Source organism: Limulus polyphemus, unplaced genomic scaffold, assembly GCF_000517525.1.
Source record: "Limulus polyphemus unplaced genomic scaffold, Limulus_polyphemus-2.1.2 Scaffold676, whole genome shotgun sequence".
NCBI classification, from domain to species: domain Eukaryota; kingdom Metazoa; phylum Arthropoda; class Merostomata; order Xiphosura; family Limulidae; genus Limulus; species Limulus polyphemus.
The window spans coordinates 352,250-372,767 of record NW_013666286.1 but is presented as its reverse complement, the minus strand read 5'-3'; the positions used below and the strand labels follow the sequence as shown (position 1 = coordinate 372,767).

General features: G+C 32.4%; 1 protein-coding gene across 1 annotated transcript in view; it reads right to left on the bottom strand.

Moving 5' to 3' along the window:
* Positions 1-17,097, bottom strand: part of LOC106459892 (monocarboxylate transporter 10-like) — a 31,314-nt gene extending 14,217 nt beyond the window's left edge. Inside the window, exon 1 of the mRNA XM_013919564.2 lies at positions 16,529-17,097. Within this exon, the coding sequence (XP_013775018.1) occupies positions 16,529-17,006 (478 nt within the window). The 5' untranslated portion in view covers positions 17,007-17,097. The remainder of the gene's footprint in view (positions 1-16,528) is intronic.
* Between the last annotated feature and the right edge of the window lie 3,421 nt (positions 17,098-20,518).

Here is a 20,518-nt window from a genome sequence, read left to right as displayed (position 1 = left end):
CACAAGATTATGGAGCTGGGTTGGGAAGTTCTCCCCCACCCGCCATATTCTTCAGATATGGCATCATCAGATTACGATCTTTTTCGTTCGCTGCAACACCATCTTAATGGGAAAACGTATGCAAATGTGGAAGATGTTAAAGAGGAGATCGACATATATTTTTGCTTCAAAGCCAAGTGATTTCTTTAATCAAGGAATTAACAACCTTATTGTAAGATGGAAAAGCATGATCGATAAGAATGGAGACTATTTCATTTAATAAAGGTTTTATTTTGATATATAAGTTGTTCGAGTTTTTTCATCTAAAGACAAGCGACATTAATTTCTTGACATTAATATACAATGATGATTAAGATAGACTTCACATAATAATTTTGACTTTTTGTGTTTTGTTTAGTTATATCTAATAATATATATAGAAATTTATGGTCACAGTTATTAAGGAGTATTCCACAAGTAAGCTGACTAGGCTTTGTGGGAACTTATTCATTTTGTATGTTTAATATTTTATTAATATGTACTACATACTGTATGTGAAAAAAAAAAGAAGTCTAAAATTAAAAGACAAACAAAAGTTGTCTTCTTATTATTAAGTAATGTATGTAATGCCGCATTTTTACCTAATACCACCTTCTCATTGGTAAGTAATATACCTAATGCCGCTTTCTTATTAATAATTGCTATTCTTAAACCGCTTTTTTCTAGTGACTAATATACCTAAAACGGCTTTCTTATTATTAAGTAATGCACCTAAAGGTGCCTTGTTATTAATAAGTAATATCCTAAAACCGCCTTCTTACTAGTAACTAACGTACCTAAAGCCTGCTTCTCATTATTAAGTAATGTACCTAAAACCATCTTGTTACTAGTCACTAATGTACCTAAAACCACTTATTTATTAATATTTAATGTATCTAAAGCTGGCTTCTTACTATCACCTAATTAAACCAAAATTCGCCAGCTTATTAGTAAGTAATGCAATGTACATAAAGCCGCCTTATTTTAGTAACTAAAGTACCTAATACCACCTTCTTACTAGTAAATAATGTACCGAAAGCGGCCTTGTTATTAATAAGTAATATCCCTAAAACCGACTTCTTGCTAGTAACTAACGTGCCCAAAGCCTCCTTCTTACTAGTAGGTAAAGTACCCAAAGCCGCATTCTTAATTGTAAATAATGTACCTAAAGCCGCCTTCTTAGTAATAAGTAATGTATCTAAAGACGACTTCTTACTAGTAAGTAATATACCTAAAACCGCCTTCTTACTAGTAACTGACGTACCTAAAACCTGCTTATTACTGGTCACTAATGTACCTAAAATTGCTTTCTTATTAATATTTAATGTACTTAAAGCTGGCTTCTTACTACTATCTAATTAACCCATTATATAATGTACCTAAAGCCATCTTCTTTCTAGTCACTAATATACCTAAAACTGCTTTTTTACTAGTAAGTAATATTCATAAAACTGCCTTCTTACTAGTTAATAATGTAGCTAAAGCTGACTTCTTACAGTAGTAAGTAATATACCTAAAACCGGCTTCTTACTAATATACTTAAATCACCTCTTTTACTGGTAAATAATGTATGTAAAATCGTATCCTTACTGGTAAGTAATATACCTAATGTCAACTTACAAGTGACAAAAAATTGCATAAAACTTGAAACCGATTTTTATGACAACTGAGTCACCACCAAAAATTACATGAATTATGTTCATATTGTTATTTGAACAACATTTTGTTGACAACTTTCGTTAAACTGAGAAATAGGAACACAACAAACAAAATGTTTTCATATATTAAAACGTACCAATGAATAACTACTATAAAATACTGAAAGGTTTAAATATGCCTCAAAACGTCACTCACATCTGACCTTAGTTTCATTTTTAAATGTAGAAATAAAAAAATATAAAATTTACTGCTAATTTGATGATAAGTGGACAGAAAAAAAAACATGTGAATAAAAATAATTCTATAGTTATGATATATATGTACAATCACGAGTATTAGCTTTAACCACCAACAACAAAAGCTTAATTGAGCTAATGTAATGTTATTTAATTTTAACTTCTTGTTTAAAAGTATGATTAAAACATAAAACTTTCATGTGTTTTCTTAATCAGGGGAATATGTTTGGAACTGAGCTTCAGAATTAGCTTAAAAAGAACTTATAACCACATTTAGAGTTACTTATTCTTTCTGAACCCTAAATAACCAAAGAAATGATGGATTGATAGTCCTAACCTCTCGAGTATTTTGATGAACCCGTCATGAAAGTTCATAAAGCCAATGCGTGGCTGTAATAGTGACAGAACAGGGTGTCAGCGTGCCTGTCTGCTTTCTTAGAGCTTAGTTTGTGGCGCCACGGGTGGCTTAAAGCTTGTACGTGATGGCTCGAGCTCCCTCTGCCTCGTTCTGAATATAAAACAAAAAAAGAAATTCGACTCGAATACAGCCAGTATCAGTTTCAACGTTTAAAGATGCTATCTTTCTTGTTTCTTCACTCTTTATTGATGACGTATCTCTTGATGTTAATGATTAAGTTGTATTCGCTCTATGCATTTCTATATGGTAAAAAATACTCATCTCTATTCAGTGGCTTCAAGATAGGTTTCTGGAGGGCAATATGTTCTGTGTTATAGATTTAGATAATCATACGCAAGCGACTTTACTTAATAATTCGAAACGAAATGCGAAAGATCAAATTATGTTTTCCAAAGTTACCAGTGGAGACTTTTTAAGTAAGTCATTAATTCATAGATGAAAATGAAGATTTCGAAGTTGAATATATTTAATCCCTTATTTTCTCAGTTTTGTAAATTATTAGTTCACACAACAATAACTTATCTAACAGCACAGAGGCTCCGGAGGTCTGTTTCAATCATTTCTGATCAAAATAGCAAGTATATCCAATAAACCTTTATGAATGACATCCATTTAATCATGCTACAACAACAAAACTTCCAAAATATTATTTATTATGTAGTTCGAAATTTAGTTGTATTACTTTACATGCTGGGATACCCGTCCTTTGTCCGGGTTATGAACTTAAAAAAAAAAATGAGGTGGATGTTGCGATAAATAACAAAAATCCTAATTTTCACACAACCTAAAATTTTATTACAGTATTCATTATTACCTCACCAGAAGGTTTGTAAAATCTTTAATAGCTCACTATGTATATACTTAAAACATGGCATACGCTGTGGAATGGTCAGGGGAACTTTGTAGAAAGAGGTAGCAGCTAAAGTAGTGGTATTAGGGGTGCTTTCTGTTAACCGCTTTCAACACCCAGCTCTTAAAAATTTTCTTCCACATTCTTTCAGGCGATTAATTAATTGACGGTCATTGGCCGCAGAAGTGTGTTGCAGGCCGAAGTGGAAAGGTCACGGTTCAGATTAGGAAGTGGGTATAATTCAAAAAACAGCTCATAACGGTATTATTGTGGCTGTTGGAGTAGAAACTTCAGCTGAGTTTATGTAGTATTGGAATAGTGGCGGCCATTTTTTCATTTCATTCCTCCATAATGTATTCCTCTGAGATATATAAGACGTTTGAGTGCCTTCCCCCCACAATGTATGCATGTTATTTTACAGAAAACGTGCTGAGGTACCCATCCTTTATCCGGGTTTTGTAGGGTAGATGTTATGATAAGTAACATAAAAATTCCAACTTTCACACAGTTTATTTATAACATAACATATTATTACAATATTCATTATTTCCTCACCAAGGATTCTGTATAAGCTTTAAGAACTCAATGTGTATATATTTAGAACATGATACACACTATGTGATGGTCAGGGTGACTTTGTAGGAAGAGGCAGTGAATAGAGTGACACCCAGTTTTTAATGGCCTTCCACAGTGTTTCACATGATTAATTAATAGACGGTCATTAGCCGAAGAAGTGTGTGTGCTCTCCCCCCTATACTGTGTATGTTTTTAAAAGAAAATTTAATATATATTTGGGGGGTAAGGACCTGGCGCCATCTATAAATGTAGTTAACGTTAACTAAGATAATAAGAGCTCAGTAAGAGCAATATTAGGGGTGGAGGGGTCATGAACCCCCACTAACATTTCCCTTATTCCAAACTATCATCCCACAAAGTTTAGTTGAGATTGGCCTAGAGGCCTAGGAGTAGTTAGATAACGGACAAATAGATAGCCATGCAGATTTTTGTGATATATATAAATATATATATATACACAAGATTAAATAGAGATAATAACAAGACATAAATATTGAGTTTTGGCGTTATTCTTTCGTAACTTATAAATTATATGTTTTCACAAAACATATATACATCCTTCGCAATAAATAAGCAAAGTCTGTTAGAAAATTTGTCGTCCTATAAAACTGTGAATTTGGATCAATTTAATGTTTCAGAGATAAAAAAAAAAGCAAAACGTAACTGATAATGTCTTCGCAGTAACTGAAAGCGCGCTTCCGTTCCTATTTGTTTGAGGTTAACGTAAATGTTCCCTAACCTATGACTTAAGTTTTATTTTTTGCTTTAAAATACCATAAACACGTAATGTGCAAAATACTTAGTTGCCAGGTTTAGGATAATTTTCTTTCTTTTTTTTATGACTTTTGTATCTGTGCTCTATAAAACTAGTCATAATTTGTTTGAAGTATATAACTGAGCCTACTTCGACATAAACTTGAAAACAAAATAATTTTGTTTTCTCTTTATTAGACAAATTCCTACTAAAGTAAAGATTAATAGCTGCTGTTATTTATCAAAGACACAATCAAATGAAACATCTAGCCTAATCAATTCAATCTTGCTTGGAAATCTGACATTACACGAGTACATAGAAGACTGTAGTTCTTTGTTAAACCACTTCTGATTTTAGTTATACATCATGTCTTATTGCCCTAGATGAAATAGTAACAAATTATTATGTAAAATACACAGCATAACTAAAAATAACGCCACTGCAAGTTATGACAGAAAAAAGAGCAGACTTTAAAACTTGAAAATTCAAGAGAAAGAATTTTATAATTTTAATTAGAAATGAGAAATTTTGAAGAAGTACATTAATAGTTTAAAATTGTTATAAAAATATACAAAAAGAGGCACTGTATACTGAATGACTGAAACAAATGTTTGTAAATAAGATATTTTAGCGGATGCTATTTGTTTTCGTGGACATGACTGAATCACCCTAAATTTGTAACATTAATTTTGCACCACATGGTTGCAGCCATCCCTTTTGGAGGGGTAGATTGATATATAAAATAATTAGTGATTATGTCACAACTTTAGCCTAGTTTTCTCAACCCCCAGATAACTCCTCCTCAGATCATGTACTGTGTTTACCGTTTAGATCTCCATCACTAACTTTCGTTTATCCATTTTAAATCCCAAGGAAGAAACTTTTATCATCTTCCGACATCATCTGATGACTGTGAGGCAAAAAAATAATATATTCTTGCAATTAGGACGTCGTAAAGAAAAAAACAAGACTTGTAATTTAGTGAACATATGATAGCAAACCTTCATGCCAGATAGTGCTAAGCATGCTTCCACTTAAATCGGGTATCTGGTGTTTAGAAAAAGAAGACTTTGTACTAACCAATCGCAAACTTTGCCACTGATATTAAGATATAGGTTTACAACTTCTTGAGATGACCTATAGGTGATATAAATCAGCGTCACCTAGCGATTTTTGGACGTCGGATGCTTGTGTTTCAACTGATTAAATATGTTGATGAATAGAGCTTTTTTGGTGCTATAATGGATTTTGTATTTGTCCAAATTAACATATATATATATAATATACAAATAAATTATAATTTTTATGAAGAATTATGTCTTTCAATCTGACTCTTTGAAGAAACGGGTGCAAAATGAAACGTTATTTCAATGACTCACTACTTCGACAAAAGCATCAAAATACTGAAGGGCTACGATAATATAATAATTACAAATATATGTATTTTTATCTCACCGCAAAAGACAATGCCTTAACATGAGTATAGAGGGCTTAGTTTCCTATATTAAAATGATCTTGAATAAGCCAATGAAGAAGTCACGTGACAGCCATAGCCAATATAAAGTCACGCTGGAACTACATTTAGACATTGTTTGGCATTGCATACGTAGTGTGATGCCACCAAATAGTGTTCGTTTTTGAGAAGTGTATATAACAGCCCTTTAAACTCAAATCATAAAGATGTGTCGAGATCTGGAATTTAAAATTTCCAAGACAAGGGATATCTCAGAAAGAGGCCTGCAACAAGCCATACTCCAATCGTGGTAAGCAAGGTGCAGCGTTATGTAACATGTGAGAGTCTACTAACACAAAGTGGCAAAAACTGTCCACGTTCCTCAGACAACAATATGCTACATGACCAATAAGGACCTCCGTCTGGAAATTGCAACACAAGGTCCGTGTACATAAGCTTTCACGACACATTCCTCAATCGCCGGATACCTCAAGCAGCTGGAGAATGAAAGTGGTATTCATGATATTCTATATGAAAATATATCAGTCGCCAAATGCTGTGCCAATGAATTTCTGTGCGATCATAATGGTTAAGCAGGCACTGGGAATTCTCTCCTTGAACACTAGATGGATTATGGAAAACTTACAGGGAAAGAGGCGTGTTTTTGACATGATAGCCTTACGACGGAGCTATTTACAATAAAAACTGCTGCATGACTGTTGTCAAGACTGTGTATTACCGAACGTTGTGAGGCTCCAAAATCGTTTAAATATAATGTACTCAACTTCTTTATAAGAAGTGGAATTGAGCTTAACTTTATGACTTTGTATTTTAACCAAGTGTTTTAAAAATCACTTATAGAATTCTGGTTTTAACGGCACATGTTTTCAGGAAGATATCTTGCATAAGCCCATAGGTCAAAGTTAACATTATGACTGTACATGCTTCGTTCATAAGTTTTGTAGTTCACCTAATAGTAAAATACTCAGTTAAAGCTAGAATACAAGAGTCCATATAAAATTTCCACATATGAGTTTTCAATTACAGGTTATTTTCGATACGAGGCGGAAGTAAGATCATTGTGTTCCAAATTTAGTTTTATAGTCACATTAAAGGGGGGGAAGCATTAACTTTCTAACAGTTCAAATAAAGAATTATACTTAATAACATTTTCCACTGTAACTAGTGATAAGTTCAGTGTTGAATACTTAAAGGGTGATAGCTCTCGAAGTCTATTAAACTTTGTTACTTATATTGTGTGCAATTCTCCCATTCTCTTATCTGAAATACCGCCGGTTATTTTTCCAGTCTGTACATCATAAACTAAAGAAATAACAGTACACTTGGTTAATAATAAAAAAATTAAATTGTTTTGAATTAGAGGTTAAAATACAAATACAGCATTAATAAGCAGTACAAACATTTTTCAATCACTCCCTATTTCTGTATTACCATGAAGAAATATTTGTCATTCATAATTATACATTCGCACTCATTATTTTCAAAAGCCTTTAGTCTTCTTATAGATTATACATAAGGAACGGGAAGGAAAGATGATTGATGATGCTCACTATTATTATTAATCTTGTTCAGCCCCTACATGTATTTATAGTACAAGTTCTATCTTGTCTCCTGCTGACTACACCTGTGTGAACGTTCCCAAAAAAATCTAGCATTGAGGTATGTTATCCAAAGTGGTATTGGTATTAGGTATATAGCAGTTTACCTGTGTTATCAAACTCAGGTCATTGTGGTAGAGTTTCAAGTCTATATTATCAATGTTAACGTCCAAAGTGATAAAGTAAGCATACTCTGTACCGCTAAGTGAAGTCATGTTGTAGATTCTTGAATTACTGATCTGTTTACACATTGTTCATTATCAATGGTGTCTACATATTTTATCATGTTGAGTAACTTTATTTCTTAGCAATTCTTTGTGTGAGGAAATCATGAAATAAAATTGAATACAATCATTGATTTTCTGTGTAAAATACACAGAGTACTCCATTGTAATAATTGGTTGGATTAATTTCATAATTGACGAAATTTTATTGAAATATTTTTGCACGACTCAAGGGTTACTGGAGACTCTGTTACCAACAAAGACATGGATTCACAACGAATTAAGTGAATAAATAGTTTAGAAAAATGTGTTTAAGAATTTAATGGATCCGTGTATTCTATCAGTAATGCTAGGGTTTAAGTGACGTTAGAACATTGTTTTAGTCTTCATGTAACTAGTTTTCATTTAGAAATATCAAGGGCTTTGTAACACGTTGTGGTACACGATAAAAAATATTTGTGAACTCCATTTTGGGATGTCAAATGAAAATGCGGGAATATGTGAGTTTACGTGTCAGATTTCTTAAGAAATAAACAAACGGGAACAAATGTAACGTTGTTTGGTTTTATTGTTTGATCGTCCTTTCGAGAAAGCACTCTTCATATAAAGCTTTTGCCTAAATTGCTTCACCTGCTCCCTGTGCAACGAAAAAGACAAGATCTAACCATTTTTGTTTAAATAGTAATGCATGCTAAGATGTTTTGGCTTAGTAAGCTTATTGATAGAAATAAGCAAATCGAGTCTTAGGCGTGAACGTTTAACAAATCCACGTTTTTTTCTTTAAACACCTTACTGTACATAGCGAATGATATGAAAAGTCCAAACTTCCTGCATTTATTTTAAAAATGGATAATAACTACATCAATGTTTGTTTACAGTTGATTAATAATAATGCAAAAGTTCAGTTCATATGTGTGTGTGAATAGTTTCTTCAACTTTTCAATTATATTACAAGTAGTTTCAATTTAGAACCACAGACATGCAAGGACCTTGATATTTCTACAGATTATTTCTAATTTTACAAAGTTGTTAGGACATCAAAATAATAGATATAAAAGATACAAAAATAATGAAACAAAATATTTCAAAAGAAAATTAAGAAACGGGAAGATATCGAAGATAATTCTGAAAATAACAAAATTAGATATTAAAGAAAATAATGAAAACGTATAATAAATATATAATATATTTCAGAACAAAAACATAAAGGAAACAAGAATATTAACAGAAACAGAGTGCACTGCTACTATATTCATAGATAGAAGTTGAATTGTCCTGTTATTTTCAAAGACAAATTTACAGATTTGTGTCATTACGTTACCAACAGACACGTAGTGGTTTATTTACCAATAAACACATAGTAGTGTCACCACTTTACCAATAGATACATAGTGGTGTCAGTACCTTACCAATAGATACATAGTGGTGTCAGTACCTTACCAATAGACACATAGTTGTATTTCTACTCTACATATAGACACATAGTGGTGTCACTACCTTACCAATAGATACATAGTGGTGTCAGTACCTTACCAATAGACACATAGTTGTATTTTTATATTACATATAGACACATAGTGGTGTCAGTACCTTACCAATAGACACATAGTTGTATTTCTATATTACATATAGACAAACCGTTATATCACTACTTCTAAGAAATTGGAAGAAAGGGTGTCACTGATTATGCACAGCTGTGACATGACTACTTGCAAAAAAAACAAACTAAAAATATATCATTACTTAGAATAATGACAAACACACACACACACACACACATATATACTAAGGTCACTATTTCTGGAGATTAGATACATTATTTCTAGAGATAACATAAACATTATCACGACTATTTTCAAGGATACACATACAATGGTGATATATGTATATCCAATGAATGCCAAACAGCAGTGTATTTCTAGAGATAGATTAACAATGGTACTACTACTGTTTCCAAAAATATACAGAAAGGTAATATTACCTTTCATAGAATGACAATCAACAGTATACCTTTAGAGATAGATAAAGTGTGATTTTGCTCTCAAATAAAAGTGCAGATCTAGAGAAAAAAAGGAAACAATAGATGAAATATATAAGAAGGCAATTATTTGGTGCTGTTGGCACTTTAAAAATACATGATAATTATAATCCTAGTCCCAAAGTATTCAAAAATCATCTTCATAATTCACTATGAAATTTCATCGTATAATAATAATTATGAAACAAGAGTAACAAAATGTACAAAATATCTTACATAATGAAGCAATTAGTCAGGAAGTTATGGAATGTAGATAAAATTGGAGACTTGTAAAAGTGTATTAACTAATCGTGTGTATGTAGTAATCTATTCTGCTGGTAATGATTTGGGATTTGTTTTTTTATGCAACTTCATACCCTGGTTAATTAGTCGTTCAATGTTCATGATAAATTAGGGTTAAACACAGATTACACAAATAGTTGATTTATAAAAAGATTGCAATCTTTATTAGTTCAGTAATTAGTTGTGTCTATGATATCATATGTGATGTTGATAATAATTAGGGATTTGATTTAGTACGCAACTTTTAATGATAATAATGACTCACAATGGTGCACTTATTTTCGCACACAACTACATCAATACTTTCTAAGACACAAAAAAAATTGAATCAGTACTTTCACAGGTATACATAAACATAATCCAGTAAATCCAGAGGTAAGTGTACACTGGTGATATTTCTTCCAGATGTAAGTATGCATCGCTATGTAACTACTTGAAGAAATAAAAATTCTTATTTAAACGATATCGTGCTCCAAAATAATTGTGACTTTGTCTAAGTTTAATATTCAGACGTTTGGAAATTTACATATCTAGGTCTCTGATGACGGAATGTGTAAATTCCGAAACGTCCAAAGGTTTAACATGTTGTTTTGTTTTGTCGTGGTGATCCTGTTTTTTGTGTGTTTTTTCTACTATGGAATTCTACCCAAAAGCATTAAAGAAGACTGAAAACTGTTAAACCAAGAATGTTAAATCAATAGTTTGGGAATCTGCATTCGAACGTAACTGTCTGAGGTCTTTCTTTCAGAAAATATTTAAACAGATATTACGATTTACCTTTTTATGTTTAATGTTACTAATTTCCGAAATACGAAGTATAATAAGCAATAGAGACTTTTATCACGTTTCAGTGATTGTTTTCGAAGAAAGTTTATCGTAGATTTTGGCGAAAATGTTATCTATATAACTGTGTAGATCATCCACTTCCTTATAGTGAGAAAATCTTATCTATATAATTGTGTAGACCATCCACTTCCTTATAGTGGGAAAGTGTTATCTATATAATTGTGTAGACCATCCACTTCCTTATAATGGGAAAATGTTATCTATATAATTGTGTAGACCATCCACTTCCTTATAGTGGGAAAATGTTATCTATATAATTGTGTAGACCATCCACTTCCTTATAATGGGAAAATGTTATCTATATAGTTGTGTAGACCATCCACTTCCTTATAGTGGACTACATAGTTACCTTGATTTCGATGATTCTCACTTTTGTTTTATTACGAAACTTCTCATCTCTCCTAAATATTCAGATCTTATTTATACTTAACGACAGATACTCATAACTAAATTAACTTTTCATAAGTAACAGAATGAAGCTTATTAGGCTTCATTGTTCAATAAGTAACATGAAACTCTAGCTTAACATTTAAGATCTAATTGTAGAATAGATACTTACAATCTTGACATCTATATATTAAAAAGAAATTACACTGATATTTTGATTACAAGTTTAGAAATAAATAGATGGCCTTTGTGTGTAATTAAAACACAAATAATAACATCTACAAAATGTATTTCCATATAATGTTGTACACCTTTTTGTAGCTTGATTAAACTGGTAGAAAGCTAAGTACTTAAGACAAAGTCTATGCACCTTATAACTAACGCATTTGAAGAAAATATATTATCAAATAGGAACTCAAACGAGAAAACAAGGTTTGTGTGCATGCACGAGCGTGGGTACTTATGTGATTGTGAAACAGAGATGTTGAGTGAGATATATATATATATATATATACAATTGGGAGAAAACTATAACTTTAAATATTTCAGCATTCTTGTTTCTCCTGAATGTTAAGATTTTACTATAGTAAGATATCAATTTTTTCTACCTAATCTTCAGCGTATTTTGATAATCAGCATTCAACCTGATTCCGCTAATGTTGTTAAAACTCTCGAAAATTAGTGTTAATAGCAAGTGGTTTAAAAAACTAAAAGTTTAATATTTCATAAGTTGTGAATATGCCTTTGTAGCTTGGTAACTATTTGCTATAAGCTGTGAATATACTTATGTAGCCTGGTAGATATTTGTTATAAACTGTGAATATGCCTTTGTAGCTTGGTAACTATTTGCTATAAGCTGTGAATATACTTATGTAGCCTGGTAGATATTTGTTATAAACTGGGAATATGCCTTTGTAGCTTGGTAACTACTTGGTTTCTAGAAAGTTTCAATACTGAACAAGAACAGTTTGATATTTTGAGGCGAAAGACGTTCACTTAAACTAAAATGATATTTAGTATAAACTAATGTCTAGAACTTGCTAAAGCATGACGTAATTCTAGGCATGAAAACTGATCTGAGCCTGAGATATGAGCTAATGATACTCTGACTATATTTCCGACAAATGTTTACATTTAGAAAAAAAAAAGACATATGGTGGCCTAGCTAGTTCGTCAACCATGTAAATATATACGACAAACGAACAGGAAACAGACATTTGTTATGCACTAAGCCGGGTTCGCTTATTTCACATTGAGACCTTATCGTGAAAATGTGGACGGATCCTGATATTTTAGGATGAATTTAGTTTAAAGTTACAGAATCTGTCGTTAGAGTTGATGGAAAATGTGGGCAAGGAATGTTCTATTTGTAGACTGGTTAGATGAGAGTTAAGTTGGAACATACCGCCCCCTATAATAAGGCCAAATGATAGCTCTATTAAGGTAGGTGCTCTAGCTGAATGCCTATGTCTTCATATTACAAGTATGTCGAAATACGAGAGACCGATTGTGAAATATTTTCAGACTGTACGCGTATGGCTTTTTTCAATGTGTTTTTAATTACCTTTCTGGTTTCCAAATTTAGAAAATTATATTGATTTTAATGAAATAGTTTATTATCAATCATGCATGCCTAGAATATAACTATAAATTAATATGAAATTTTATATTTTGTTCTAGAAAAAAAGTATTTTATTTGAGAACTGGGCCTGATTATTATACGTAACAAATGTAGAGTATCCAATCTGCGTTTCAGTTCTAGAAAAAAAGTATTTTATTTGAGAACTGGGCCTGATTATTATACGTAACAAATGTAGAGTATCCAATCTGCGTTTCAGTTCTAGAAAAAAAGTATTTTATTTGAGAACTGGGCCTGATTATTATACGTAACAAATGTAGAGTATCCAATCTGCGTTTCAGTTCTAGAAAAAAAGTATTTTATTTGAGAACTGGGCCTGATTATTATACGTAACAAATGTAGAGTATCCAATCTGCGTTTCAAAAAAAAAAGTGATTTTGAAAAATAGACTTCATGACTAATAATGATATGATAGTTCGATGTCCCTACAGAGTTATAATTGTCATCGAATTTGGATATCACAAATGCAGACGTTTAACATGGCAAAACAATAAAGCATTATTCAATTCCTACTTAGTGGGCTCATATTTGTATTATAGCCTGAAATAGTTCTACTAAGCCTAATTCTCGGATGGTTTTTCTGGTAATATTACATTAGATATGTAATCTCTATTCATTTGGCTACCTATATTTATTTGTTGTACTTTCGAGGATTAACTAATTTCTGTTCAAGTGTGAAAAATGTACCTAATCGCTATAATATATATGGCCTGGACGAAACAAAATAACATATGCATTTGGGTTAAAATCAAAATAGTCCGAATTCGGTTTGTCAATAGTGCAACACAATCCTCAGTTTTCATTGAAAATGTAGCACTATTCAATGAATAAAGATACATATTCGAATTACTTAAGAGATGTTAAAGCAAGGAAATGACGATAAATTCTATTTTAAAAGTACTTAATAATGATTCGATAGGACCCACATCTGGTGAATTGGCAGGGCAAGGTAGAGGACGGAGACTTACCTATGCTCGGCAAACCAGTATGCACCAACTCTTGCAATGTAGTGCATTGACATATTGAAATATATTATCACCAGCAGTATAAAAATGCTGCATTAAAGGCTGATCCAGATCTCTTAGACTGTTCTAGAAGTAGCAGTTGGTTTCTCTATATAAACCGAGAAAGATAGGTCACTTTCTAACCAACCTTTCTTTTCCCCGAGAGAAGCTGAAGCGTTTTCAAATGTTCTTCGGTGCAGTGAATATTTTATGAATAAATAACCGTTTTATCTTTTTAATCTAGAAGAATGAGCTCGCCTTATTTCTCTGACAGTGGTCGCCAGCATCCAGTATAGAACCCTGTGCATGTTTTAATATTGTCTTCAATTCTGTTTCATAATACCTCTGAATTAGCGGCAATTTCAGTCACTATTAAAAATCTTGTTACCACTGCTGATTTTGAGCTTCTCATCACCTTAATAACTGATGGTATTGACACTTCAACCTCCAGCAAGCTGTGGAGTTTGGTAACATGCTAAGAGCTTCGTTGAAAGTGAGGTGTTGGGAACCGAAGTACAGCAAGAATTGTTAGATAAACTTACTCCCAGACATCACTGAATCATGTTAAATATATACACACATATACTCACTGGAATGGATTTAACACCTACTACTTTAAATTTGAAACTGTTTCAAATTCTTTGTCCATACCTGTAAGTATGTGTGAGAGGGATATCACTGTATGTTAATCACTAAGAGTTTTATGTTTCTTTCTTCTGATATTATAGTTATTCGGAAGAGGAAGCAGACATTTTCAATAGCTATGTTTGGAACAAAGCATAACATTGAGATCAAAAACAAACGACAATGACCTCATTACACTGATTGTTAATGACAAAGACCTCATTACACTGATTGTCAATTCGCTGTTTTGTATATCTTACAGCCACTTAGGGAAGAATTTACTTGTAGTGGATTTAAATCATTTAGAAAAACCACACAAGGTGCAGGTTAATTACACAATTAAAGACTGTATAGCACGATAAAAACGTGTGTTTTAATTTGCTATAAAAGAACATAAATATTTAATGAAAATAGCTGTTTTGTGTTTATTTGAATAATAAAATCTCTACGAGCATGAAACATAAAAGGAAAATCTAAATTCGTAATTTTGTTCAAGTATTTATTTTCAAATTTTTATGTAGCTTTGGATTGCTAGTGATGTGCCTTACTATTTCGAACCTATGATTTCCCTACACTGGTAGAAAAATTGTCTGAGTTTTAAATACTTTTATGGATTACGGGTCTGGATTTCTGGTGGTATGCGGAGCTTTCTTGTTAAATATTTATGGTTATATGAGCAGTGTGATGCCTCATTTCCGTCAGCGTTTATAATCACACTTTATAAAATAAAAATTCTTAAAACAAACGGAAATAGAAATCGCCGTGGTACACTCGGTACAAGAATGTTTCGGTTCCAGTTTGAAAGTTTTACGCTTAACGTTCAGGTTTGACAAGGGGAACAAGAATAAGTGTGTCAAATTAGGAAACGGCGAATGGTAGTTCTTAAGATACATCTGTTTTCTTATTTCCTTGTGTTCAAATATGTCACAAAATTATTATGGTACTGCTAAGGTAGCAGAAATAATACAACGTACGTGCTACGATATCAGCAATGTTAGTGATACACCATAGGTGTTAAGATATTAGTGATGTAACATACGTGCTAACATGTTAGTGATGCACTGTAAGTACGATATTAGTGATGTAACATAATGGTACTAAGATATTAATGATGCAGCATACATGTTCAAGTATTATAGATGCAACATTTTACTAAGATGTTAGCAATATACCACAAATAGTAAAATGTTAATAAAGTACCATACATTGTACGAGTTTACAAAGAATGCTGTGGTAATATTACATTATTAAACTATTAGTAAAATATACACGTTACCATGCTCATTTCTATGTTAGTAATAAAACATGCGTGCAAAGATTCGAAGCAAATTTTCTCAAATTAACAAATTCCGTATTAAAACTCCTGTAGATAAATCGTTAAGTAGAAGCCACAACAATAATACATCACATCAGTTTAATGCAAAGAAGCATACATTAATTTCATTATATTATAAGTTATTAGGGAGAATAGAATTCTTTAAAGAAAACTTAGTTCCAAAAATTCATTACAAATCGATTTATGTTATTTCTCTTTAACTTGGGTGAGAGTGTTTTAGAGATTAGCAAGTTAAAATCCTTAGATGTTTTTATATCTTTCAATATTGAATTTATATGTTTTTGTTTGTCCAGTTAATGTAGAGTTGAATGTTGTTTTTTTTAATAAAATCTCCATTGAAGGTTTCTTGACAGTTAAACATTAATATTTTTCTAGCAGCATAACCATTTACTAACTAATTGTAACATTCTAAAAACGCTATACATGACACTACAATCAGTATATTTTATTTAGCTATACATGACACTACAATCAGTATATTTTATTTTACTATACATGACACTACAATCAGTATATTTTATTTTACTATACATGACACTACAATCAGTATATTTTATTTTCTTACCTGCTGCTAAAGTATTGACGTCAGGATCAAACTGCTTTCTGATCTGGTACAGAAATATACCGTATGAAAAAAGTAATCCAATACTAAGTGCTTGGATTACTATGGCGCACCCGCATACCACCCAACCCCACCCGCCTTCCGGATAGTAGTGTTGGCGAATAGTAACCGCTTTGGGATCATCAGGGGACAGGTAAAGGTTAAGCCCGGGGATTTGACCATTGCCTTCAGGGACGTCATCTTGTTCCCATAGGTCTGCTGCATGGGTTGCAAGCCCGAGATAACTAACGGACTGCCGGCTGCTCTGCTTGTTTGGGAGACGGCCGGAGCACCCCATCACACAGGCAACACTAGGTGCTCGATTGAGGCCGCTACTTGTAAAGTAGGGACTTCTGGGATCCATAGAGGCAACAGATTTTGAACGAAATTTCCGATTTTCCATTCGAGCTTTCACGTTGCCTTGTTTCTGTTCTTCGTCCATATATATATAGCTTTATAGTCCTGCTGGGGAATATTTCTCTGTCCTAGGTTTGACTAAGTCTGATTATCAAAGTCAGTCGTCTTCATCATTCAGATTGAAAGTAGCACTAAGCTCTGGCGCATCCTTCGCTGCGTGGCCCGACAGTAATCAAGTTCTACCACTCTTTGCATCTGCTTTTAAACGGAACGCAAAATCCCTGGGGGCGCTACGACGCCCTACTCCCTATTCTTTGAAAAACAGCAGAGCTTAGGTAAAAATATCCCACTGATCAAGTACCGTTTGAATATTTTATCTAAAGAAAACCTGAAAATATACATTTTTTCTAATCACGTTAAAATGCAAAATAATTTATTGAGAATACAACAATAAAATGTGCGTAAAAATATAATAAAGTTTGCATTAAAACAGGATATCCGGGTCATAAATATGTTATAATAGATATGTCTATGTGGTATTATGATGTACATGATTCAATAAAATATATACTCGCGTAGATCAATATCTATATCACTTATTTAAAACTAACAACGGGCCCGGCATGGCCAGGTGGATAAGGCGCTCGACTCACAATCTGAGGGTCGCGCGTTCGAATCCCCGTTCCACCAAACATGTTAGCCCTTTCAGCCGTGGGGGCGTTATAATATGACGGTCAATCCCACTATTCGTTGGTAAAAGAGTAGCCCAAGAGTTGGCGGTGGGTGGTGATAACTAGCTGCCTTCCCTCTAGTCCTACACTGCTAAATTAGGGACGGCTAGCGCAGATAGCTCTCGTGTAGCTTTGCGCGAAATTCAAAAACTAACAAACTTATATGTTGTATTATATATGATGAGAATGTTTATATAGTCTCGAACATTCCTAAGAAAACTTCGTTTAGCTGTGAAATCGTTATGCCTCATTTCATTTGTTGACACAAACGATGTATGATATCAAAAGTATGTTTCCGCTGCTATTATTATACAACCAAATCTTTTTAGTGAATCCTCTGTTTCAAGGAATATATATATCTATATAAAAAAATCGGTTTAATAGTTTGGTCAAATGTACTGGGTCACACTTTGTTTCTCGTCACTCACGAAATGTTCTCTTCACGTCGAATGAACCTAACAATAAATATTGCCAACACGTCGTTTGTTACTGCACGTGTCATTTAGTCCCGAATACGCTACAGTTAACTAAATAACACATTTGTGACATGAAATTATTATAATTCTAATGTTTCATTCTGAGGGTTTCCACCTGCTTCTTGGTGAAGTTGTTGGTTGCATGGTGACTTGTACAACTATCTTACGCTGAGTGTGCTGGCCCAACTGTTTCATTGTGAGAACCAGGATCAACACGCCCGATTATTTCAACCTCTTCAACTTCTTCATTGGAGTTATTACGACTCTCTCTTGGTTAGAGTTACGATTAAACTTCTCCAACAGTTTTATAAATAGTCTAGTTTATGTTGAGATTAGTCTTGCTAAAGATTCTGGGAAAAATGTTTCATGGCAAAGCCTGTGGTATAAACTAGAATATCGTCCCCTGAATGAAGTCCATTCAAACAATACATCCAACAGTTCAAATTGTGGTATAGTGTGAAGTTTATGATCAAGACTGGATTACCAAATAAAACAGAGAATGTTGATTCCATCATTTCATGAAGAAACTCTTAGTTCAAGTTCCTGATAAAACATTCCATGTTAATGACGCAAGTAGAATTGTTTCAAGGTACAGATGTTGTTCAAGTGCTTCTTTGCTTGGATTTTCAACACATCATTTTCATTGTGACAATTTTGGGACAATTATTTCATTGTCTAATCTAAGTGTTTCATGGTTAGGATACTAGTGGAAGTGTTTAATTTTCTATGCTTAACTAGAATAATAACAATCCTAACTTTTGATATTAAACATGTTCATTCATTTGTTTTTATACTGATAATTCATGTCCAAGTATTTATAGTAAAGATTTTCAGCCCAATATTTTCCGATGTGACAAATTTGATCCAAATATTTCATTGTAAGGATTTTAATCTACGTATTTCATTATGAGGATTTTGCTCTAAATGTTTCACGGTGATGATTTTTGTAAAATCTGTTAAAATGTTGCATTGTGGGAACTTTATTTAATTGGCTCTTGGTGTAGAATCTGGTTCAAATATGGTGAGAAATTTGATTGAACTATTTCAGAATGCTTTAATATAGATAGTGACTAGTTAAGTTTATGTAAAAATTCCCGCTTAAGTATTTTATAATGATAATTTTGAACCAAAGTTTCATAATGAACTTTCTAATTTGCATATTAAAGTTTTTGTAATTACGTTTACAGCTTTCATGAATAAATCTATCATATTCTTAAATTTAAAGTACAAGAACAGCTCATTACGTTATATAGAAGAACTAATACCGAATGATAACTAAAGATTAGTGTTACACTGTTCCTCGAAGTAGTAATTTAAGCAATTCATAGAAAGGAAAATTCTCAGAAATATACTAAATAAACGAATGATCAACGTATTTCAAAAATGAATATAAGATGTGACAGATTCAGGGCATTCTCAATAAAATATATTTAGGGTGAACTAATTACTTTGATACTAAAATAGCCATTGTTCTTTTACTGTAATAGCCAAAACTTAATAGTAACTAGGAACACAGTGGTCTAGTTTTGATTTCAAAAAATCTATAGAAACACAGGAGAAAAACCACAAAGAAATACTCAAATACGTTCTTTCCTCTATGTGAATGTAATAGAAACTTTAATCAGTACTTGTAATCGACAAAAAAAGATCGCTATTAGATTTTATATTAAGATTCTGAGGCATAAGTGTTATTTTAATTCAATTTTAATCACCCGGAAAAAGCAACGTATAGTTTATTCCTAGCACTAAAGTGCCCAATACGCGATAAACCTTGTAATAGCTGCCTAATACGTGACACAAGTTTATCTGACTAATCGGTCAAATACACGAAATTTGATGTAGTCGTTCCTGTTTTCATAATCAAGATTTAGCAACATGGGAATCAAACACACAAGTTAACGTTTGCACAGTTTTAGTGTTTGGTTTACCTTAACGTAAAGTAGCAAGGGGGCAAGAAAATCTGAGATAAATTAAATCTAGTATCGTAAATATAGATTTTCAAGGGGGACAAGAAATACTGAGATAAATTAAGTGTAGTATCATAAATACAGACTTAGAGCTGTGTCTATTTTATGACAATTTTTATCTCACCTAAATCACCATCACAAATCTTAGTTTATTTGTAATTAATTCCTCACACTCATAATTATAATTATGTTCAGTTAAGCTATTGTTTCATTTATGAACAAACTGATTACACAGAGTAATTTTTTTTCCACACAAAGTATGGGGTAATTTTTCGTTCAAGGAAGTTCGGTCCTAGCAGAATACAATTTTAATGTTAACAGCATTTACTCGTTAATTCATCTTTACTTACTAAACAAGAATTTCAAGGATAAAGGGAATGAGAAAACATATACATATATATATATCTAATTTCATCTCGCAGT